General features: G+C 38.0%; 1 protein-coding gene across 1 annotated transcript; it reads left to right on the top strand.

Moving 5' to 3' along the window:
* Nucleotides 1-1,215: 1,215 nt before the first annotated feature.
* Nucleotides 1,216-9,070, top strand: LOC121871524 (cadherin-23-like; the record flags this gene model as incomplete). The annotated part of the gene is given in 3 exon segments (XM_042373944.1): nt 1,216-1,295; nt 4,141-4,349; nt 8,932-9,070. Coding segments are annotated over 2 exon segments (189 nt in total), but the record flags the coding sequence as incomplete, so codon positions are not given.
* Between the last annotated feature and the right edge of the window lie 216 nt (nt 9,071-9,286).

Below are 9,286 nucleotides of genomic sequence, written 5' to 3'. Positions count from 1 at the left end.
AGCTGGCTGTGTACTGTAGTGTGAGAGGGGGAGGGAGTTGAGTCCATTATTTGAATGGACATTAACTTGGCGACTGTATTTCTCTATTTCTCTTAAGTATTAATTGTGTGCATGCACCATCATAAAATTAAGATGTTATTTTTACTACAACATAGTTATTTGTCGTCAAAAAGTGGAGTTTGGGGATCGGGCTGGGTTCTATTGGAATTAATCCCATATGTTCTGTTATTCACTTAACGCGGTTTTCACTTAACGCGGGACCCTCTGGGTTCAATTGACCGCGTTAAGTGGGGTACAACTGTATACTGTATATATATATATATATATATATATATATATATATATATATATATATATATATATATATATATATATATATATATATATATATATATATATATATATATATATATATATATATATATATATATATATATATATATATGTATATATATATATATATATATACTCTAGTTTGGATCCACTGTCACTCACTAATTTAGTTTTGAAAGTTATGTACATATATATATATATATATATATATATATATATATATATATATATATATATATATATATATATATATATATATATATATATATATATATATATATATATATATATATATATATATATATATATATATATATATATATATATATATGTATGTATATATATATATATGTATATATATATATATATATATACTCCCAGTTTGGATCTACTGTCACTCACTAATTTAGTTTGAAAGTTATGTACACAAAGACTGACTTTTTCCTCAACAAAAGAACAGATTTTAAAACTTAACAGACAATACCTTCATATTAGGTAGGCTGTGTAAAAGGAAGAGTGAACAATTACATGACATCAGCACATCAACTTGGACAAACCCCCAGGGGCCTAACCAAAGAGTTTAAGGAACCTCTACTAAGTTGCCCCATAACAATGGACCTCGTGGCTTTGAACTCTTTCAGAAAAGGGATTTCAGGATTCACCCTCCATTTTTAATAGATACGTTTATTATCCTTAGTTGTAAACTTTAACACTATAATTTACACTAAGCATAATAATGTGAGTAACTTGATGTTATCACTTTTATTGTACATATTCTCTCTGTATTATACAATTGTGTACCATTCACCAAGCCTCAGTTTTTACAACAAACAACCTTCAAAACCTGCAAATGTCTGTTACAAATTGATTGTATTTGTCCAGGTGCTGCTTGGTGTGGTGTCCCTAGTGCTGGGCTCACTGGTGTTCCTCCTGCTTACTGCCTACTGCCTCAGGACCAATAGGTAAGTCTACTTATACAGTAGTCAGAGTGGCAAGAACAGCCAGTGTGTAGCAAAGATGACTGTTGCTTCTAGAAAGATGTTAGGGTTGCTATGGTATTAAGGTGAAGGCTGCCATAGTAAAGATAGCAGGTCACATGATATTAATCAACTCAAAATTACTATATTGCATTTCACAAAAGATAATTCATAACACAAAACAAGATACTCTGTGTTACCTGTGTTACTAGAAGAATTTCAAATAGCATATAATAATTCTTCATAAGGTAGTTACATGTGACCCCCTCAGTTCCCAAACACCAACCATTACTGTACTCTCTGTTATTTCAATAGCTAAACTATCAAGAGGCAGCAAAAAAAGGTGCATTATTAGTGCCACTTCTTAATTTCAATGCAAGTGATGTGTAAAAACTGGCAACAGGCAGTAAGTGTGGTTACATTAATATATGGTACTTCTCAGTTTTTCATTAAAAAGATGTGCTATAATAATTTGGTACAGTAAGACAAATTATATTTACATCATTATTTTACAACATTCACCACATAGATCATTCAGTAACTTACATCTAATGATGAAACAAATAATGTTAATATCATTACATCTCAAAATACATTGTAAATTCTGTACAATAACTTGCAAAAACAAGACAAGTTATACTGATATCAGTAAGGTATTTCTCAATATTCATAGAGGATATCTTATCCCTCTGTGCCAGGTAGGTGTGGTGTATTTCCCCCTTGGAAGTGTAATATTACACAGTATGTGAAGCAATTTGTACCACTACTCCCTTTTATCTTAAGGGGAGTGTTTGGTGAAAATGGTTGACAAAATAAAAACTTGAGATATGGCTTCACTCACTAAGTGTAGGGTGCTGCTGTATGATAGCAAAGTTTCATTTGCTATATAGTTCATATTTATGGAGTTATTGGAGGTTTTCTGACCCCCCTCCAACCTGTGCGGCTAAAGGGTAACTTGTTGGTGATTTACTGTAAAAAATTTGTTTACAAATTTAGCCTAAAATGGTCGCTAAAATTACTCATGATAGTCAACCTTAGCAACATTTCCCCCACTCCCTGCTGCTCTTTCTCCCCGAGAGACACCGATTCAGGGCAGTGAGCACTTTGCTCTTATCAGAGGTGGAGGGCATCACGTGGCTCATGAAACTGACTTTTTTAATAATAAAAAGTTAATATCTCAGCCACATTTTTGCCTATTATAATAGGCAAAAATTTGAAAGAAAAAGCGGATAAAAGATCAGCCAATACTCTACAAAGTTAAACATATGATTTTGTTTATCGTGTAAGGCGTTTTGGGTTTTTTTTTTCCATAAAAATTTTGCTAAAAAGTTATTTAAATTTTTTTTTTCTTTCAAAATTCAGATACAAAAAATATCAATACGTAGTTGTCAAGAACGATTCTTATTCTCTTAGGAGAAAAATTCTCCTGTTCAACAAATCATTAATTATGATTTTTAAGAAAGATTTGTTAGAGGAATAAAAAAATTAAAGGGAGGCAAGGCTTAAATTTATGCTTATGTTGTCCTTTAATAACAACATGAAAATGAAAGTGATTGGCAAAAAAAAAAATTAAAAAATTTCTAAAGCAAATGGCTCCCCTTGGCATCACATGGGCACTTGTACTGGTAGTTTTTGTTTTCAACTGGTTTATGATGGTTAGCATCTGAAGTTTCATCTGCCAGCAGCTGATTTCTCCAGCCTGGCATGTTGGTCTTGAAATCGCAGCTGACAGTTTTGGTGTTAAAAGAGAACCACTTTTGTATTATATTAAAAGTTAACAATTAAGTGTGTATTATGTATTGCTGTAATGAATAGTTATTATGCACTGTAAGAGGGCAAGTTTTTATCTTTTAAGTAATTTTTGTCCACCTCCAGACTTTATCTGTATTTCTTTCAATTTATTTAGTTATATTCTGTTCTGTGGATTAATCTAGGGGAACCACGTCCTTGTCTATTATTACACACACTTCGAATTATTTGATTCTCACGATTGCCACCACCCAGACTTTTATCTGTAGAATATAACACCAACACCAACGAGAGGTTAGGCACATGAGTTATAACTTGTATTTTCAGGGTTTACCATTATTAGAAGGAATGAAGGGTGATACACTGATTATCCTTAATTAACCCTTAAGTCCCGGGTTAGGGTGCTGCTGGCAGTACCCCTCCGCGGGGTTAAATCGTGAAAGAAAATCATTTTTTTTCAAAAATAATTAAAAAAATGTTTATTAAAAAAAAATGGCAGGAAAATAGGCGGACATTCTGGAACATCACCCGGGGCCTAAGGGTTAATTTCTATTTGTTAAAAACAAATAGTAATTCAGTACTGTGACAGCTTGAACCATCAACCACAACTAAAGGAACTTCACTAATTTCAATTAATATTGAATAATTTGACTTTAACAATTAGATAAAATATAAACTGACCAATGATTCCTACTTTATGATTAGAAAAATAGATATTTCAGTTAACAGTTTCAACACTCAATAAACATACCAACTTAAGGGTAATATTACTGTACATAACAGTGACACTAGAATGATGGTCACTCTAAACAATTGTCAATAGCATAACAGTGATGTAATTACTTTTAGCACCATCAATTTCTTGAACTCTAAATCACAATATCAATTACTTAGTACCCATGGAGAAATAATCAACAAAACATATCATCTGCAAATACAGTAAGTTCACTCCACCTCCACGATAAACACTAATCCTCTTTGTAGTGATCTGTACGGTATCAATACTCAACCTGAGATGGTTATACTCCTGATAACCCAACCTCAATAATACTGTACATTCAAGAATAATTGGCACTTACAGGTTGGCGGCTACCAATACACAGGCTCAATTTCATCACACGAGAGTTGGTGGGAGTCAGGAGGTCACCTCCAGGGCTCAAAAACCTGGGAAAGTACACCCTCCACTATAGATATAGGTGGTAATCTGTCATCGTGTCTCATCTTGGCTACCTCCAGTTCTCCAGTTATGCACACAGTACCTGCCAGGCACAGAAATACATTCAGAATGTGGTAATTATTCATGACTAACCCATGGCCGAAATTGATAGAAAACACTTTTAAAAACTCCAGATTTTCACTGTTTTTTATAGTGGACACTGTTGTAGTTTATGCAAATGTTAAAAAAATGGATATTTCTAAAATAAACATAACTTAACCTTTGTGGATATGAAAAACAGACCTAACCAAACAAACCTACCTAACCTTACCTAACTTCCTTACCCCAGACCCCCCGGTATATTAAACAGAAAGAACTTACTATGATATGGTTTAATTTGAGGCTTTTTCTGGACGTGAGATCATGCTGCAACATCAGTGCTTATGCTGCCCGGGCGGTGGAGTGATTTATTGTGATTACAGGAAACGTCTAACCACGTTGTTGAGGAAGTGATGAACAAATTTCTTTCCGGTCTGAAAACACAGGGATTCCCGCAGTGTACACAGTCTCTATTTAAAGGAACAGTGCTGTGGTCTTTGATCAATTGAAGGATATCGTTGTGTTTATCCCTAAATTTGCAAATTGCTTCCATAAGACCGGCAACAACCTTCACATGTCATGCTGAAAATGAAACTGTCTCGGGCGCGGGGAAAAGCACAACAGCAGAGCGCGGCCTCATTACCGCCGGGAAGACAAATTAGTGCGCTCCTAAGCGCCTAATTATCTACAAACGAAACATTTGCACAAGAAATGATTACCATATCAGAACTCACTGATGAAAATAAAGTAAGAATATTTACAGTACAGTGATCCCTCGTTTAACGAATGCCTCGGTTAACGAAATTTCGGTTAACGAACTGCCTTCCATAAGGATCTTCAATTCAGTTAACGAACAAAAATTCGGTAAACGAATTTCTTACGAACCGACCTCAACATGTTTTCGCTTGCACTGACCGGGCAACCAGCTTTAGTATCAGTCCGCCAATACATTAATCGGTTCTAGGGCTTAAATTCCTTACTATTTTAGTAAATATCAAGAAGTTTATACTCTTCAATAATTTTAAAAGTTTAATATTCAATTTTTTGGTAATTTTAACAATTATTGAACATAATTGAAGGTAAAGTGACTAGTTTAATGCGCGGCATCCAGCCTCTTAACACAGCAAACAGGCGTTAGTCTCTCTCTGTTTTCACTGGAGGTAACATCTTGCTTGAGACTCTCTTCAACTAAATGCTTTTTTTCTGTGTTTCCAAGCAAATTATTGGTTATTTTGAAATATATTTTATATATTGACAATATATAATGCAGTGCAGTGTTGATTTAAAGAAAATAATCTTGAAATACACCAAGAGAACTAAAATTTTATGGGTGAAATGGTGCCATGGGGTGACTTTTCTTCCACCCCAATGCCTTCTCTTCTTCCTTCTCCTCCACCCCCATTCTAATTCCCATCATCATCATCCAGGAGCCTTCTACATACACACCTCAAAGTAAGTGAACTTTTCTACCATTTTTGTTGAATTTAGGAAATTTCGGTGAGCTGGAACCAATTACCCAAAAACCCATTGAAACAATGGTTTCGGTTAACGAACTTTTCAGTTAACGAACGACCTTCTGGAACGGATTGAGTTCGTTAACTGAGGGGTCACTGTAATACAAATAACTCGTCCACGGGTTAGTCCTATATATTAACCCAGAATGTAAACAATTCTCATTAGTCGGTTACTATGCGATTCACAATCATATAAATGTTTACTCACAAACGTATGACTTTATAACATGATACAATTCTTAGTCAACATAGTAGAGTTACTTGTTTAATTAAATAATGCACACAACAGACTTACAATGCCAAGTTATTCAGGATCATAGATACTGTAGAAGTTTTTGGAACTACATTGTTCATCAATAAATTTGGACGAATTTTGCCACTTGTGTATTATTTATACCTATGTGGCATGGCACCGCATGTGTGTTTTTCAATTTCAAATTAAATTAGGCTAAGGAAATAAAACATTTTCAAATGATTTTCCCTTTTGCAAAGGAGATCCAGTAGTCTTACTGCTCACCCAGAGTCCTGAGAAGTTGTATGCAGTACTGTACGCGTATATTTTACATTCCGAATAAAATTAAGGTTTCTGTTGAATCCTCCGATCTTATCTCATACATATAGTTAGCCATCATTAAGCTTGGTTATTATTTTTAAATAATTTTACATTTTCTATTAGTATTGGCCATTTTAAAGTATATGCTTGAAAATGAATATCGGTATCGGCAAAAGTTTTGGTATTGGCACATCCCTACTCTATACACTCATTCTTCCCTTACATGTAACTTACTAACTCAACCAATGGCGCCTCAGACACAAGTGCTTGTAAATTGTACAAGTCAAAGAAGGCAAGGATGTACTCTACATGCTTCCCTATTGGGCACTATAATGTTCCTGCACTTTGTCATGTACAGGATGTTGTGGGGTACGTTATGTTTGGTTCACACTCAGGATGGGATGGAGAAAGGAAACTCACAATGTGCTCTCTGTATACATGTTGTATTGGATGTACAATGCAGCTTGGTGCTGGGAAGTGGCATGGTTACAAGCGTGATGTAGAGAGCTGGTTGGTGAGGATGCTCAGAGGAGGACCAGCTTCTGGGTCGCCATGCTCTCCGGCAGGAGCGAGGGCCGCCAGGCAGGAGGAGGAGGAGGAGGTGTTGCTGGCTGGTTGGTGTAGGTAGAAAGTCTTTGTTTGTCTTTGGTACCCCCAAAATGTTCTACACTACTGAGGGTATACACAAACACTTGTTATCTTGAAAATAGGTTCTTATTCTCGTACGGGAGATATACAGAGGGAACAATAGACAGAGCACTTCCACACCTTAAGGACTGGTGATCTCCACTCTCTGTATTACTCCGCGCTGGCATGTACAGATGCCAGCATTCACAAGCTGAATACATAAAATGTAAATATGATAATTCACATACATAACATGGTGCATAATAAATTGAAATATTACATAGGATTAATACATGTTCTGTAATACTTTACTATACATAATTAATAGAGTAATATAAGAATACATAGCTTAGGTACTACTTCGTGTCCATATTATACAGAAAGAGAGGTAGGTCACCACGAGGTCAGGTCTTATATAGCGGAGGTAGGCGTGGCTTAATAGTTGACCTCCGTCATGTAAGACGGCGCTGGTTGACCTAGACCACGAGGCATACACTGGGGAATTCGCGGGGTCGGCTACTCAGCGACAAGTGTTTGTAGGGGAGGAATCCACTACAATACTCCCTCCTTCCCTCTAGGCGGTGTAGGAGACTTGTTGTCTGCAGGGTTGCATGGCACATGTGAGGCAGAACGGGCGGTGCATGCCACATGTGAGACATAACAGCGAGGGCGTGGATGAGCCGGCCGCTAGTGGAGGCAACTGTCTAGACTCACAAAATCTGTGGGAGAAGAGAGGGAGAAAGAGGGTTGTGGAGGTGATGAATGTTGTGTTTTCCTCGCGACAGGTACAGAGTCCTCAGATACGCCTGCTGGGGTGTGTGGGCCTGGGTCAGGAGCAGGGGCTGCGTTAGCAGGATCGGAGGAGGGTCCGTGACAGCAGGTGGGTCCACGACAGCAGCAGGGTGCAGGACAGTAGCAGGGGGTACCTGAGGGAGAAAAGAGGGGTGTGTGGGTCCGCGTCAGGAGCAGGGGCCGCGTCAGGAGGAACGGCAGGGGGTACTGCTGGGCCGGGGGCGGCGTCTGAGGCAGGACGGGTGTGTTGGGGTCGGTAGGACGTGGTGCTTGGGGCAGGAAGAGGAGCGGCTGTCTGCTTAGAGTCGCAGAGCTGCTCTAGGGTGTCTAACCTGCGGTGTAGAGACAGTAGTTGTAGAGCCGATGAGAGCTGCTTCTGTGTGGGTAAGCCAGTTTTCCATGTTGCTTGAAGACTGGGAGAGTGATCGGTTTCTCCTCCATCCTGTGTGAGTGCGAATCTCCGGGGGTCACCATTTGTGGGGTACGAGTTGTTTGGTTCACACTCAGGATGGGATGGAGAAAGGAAACTCACAATGTGCTCTCTGTATACATGTTGTATTGGATGTACAGTGCAGCTTGGTGCTGGGAAGTGGCATGATCACAAGCGTGATGTAGAGAGAGCTGGTTGGTGAGGATGCTCAGAGGAGGACCAGCTTGTGGGTCGCCATGCTCGCCGGCGGGAGCGAGGGCCGCCAGGCAGGAGGAGGAGGAGGAGGTGTTGCTGGCTGGTTGGTGTAGGTAGAAAGAGAGGTAGGTCACCACGAGGTCAGGTCTTATATAGCGGAGGTAGGCATGGCTTAATAGTTGACCTCCGTCATGTAAGGCGGCGCTGGTTGTCCTAGACCACAAGGCATACACTGGGGAATTCGCGGGGTCGGCTACTCAGCGACAAGTGTTTGTAGGGGAGGAATCCACTACAATGTAACCGAGTGCCTTTTGCCCAAACCTTGGTACTGTTTTCACTTGATTGTGGGAGATTGTTTGGGGTTAATTTTATTTTACACATACTGTATATTCCTTTATTATGCTCATCTTTGATTTTAAGTGTGAATATTGCAAATAAATTGTAATAACAGATCAGTTGCTGACACTTATGAAGGTAAATTAATTTTTTATTTATTTTTTTTCCAGTTTGGAGCGTCGTGTGAAAGTTTTGTCCACAAATACTTTTGGTTCCAAGTCCTCAGAATTGAACAGGGTTGGTTTGGAAATGACAGCAATTCCTGGGAGTAACAGGTTTTCTGGTGAAGGGGCAAATCCCATGTACAACATGTCAGAAGTAGACTTGAAGAATGACGACTCAAGCAGGTAAGACCATCAGTGCCTCTTCAATCCCAAAATCCTCCTCCTTCTCTCACTAATGAAAGGATATTATCTTATTAGCATAATAAATTAATGATCTACTTCACCCTTGCTTTTTATAGGCATAAATAAATAGCTTATTTTACTTATCACTTCATAGATTTCAGAGGTTCCTTAATTAAGT

Source organism: Homarus americanus, unplaced genomic scaffold (assembly GCF_018991925.1).
Source record: "Homarus americanus isolate GMGI-L3 unplaced genomic scaffold, GMGI_Hamer_2.0 scaffold45698, whole genome shotgun sequence".
In the NCBI taxonomy this organism is placed as follows: domain Eukaryota; kingdom Metazoa; phylum Arthropoda; class Malacostraca; order Decapoda; family Nephropidae; genus Homarus; species Homarus americanus.
This window is presented reverse-complemented; position numbering and strand designations above follow the sequence as displayed.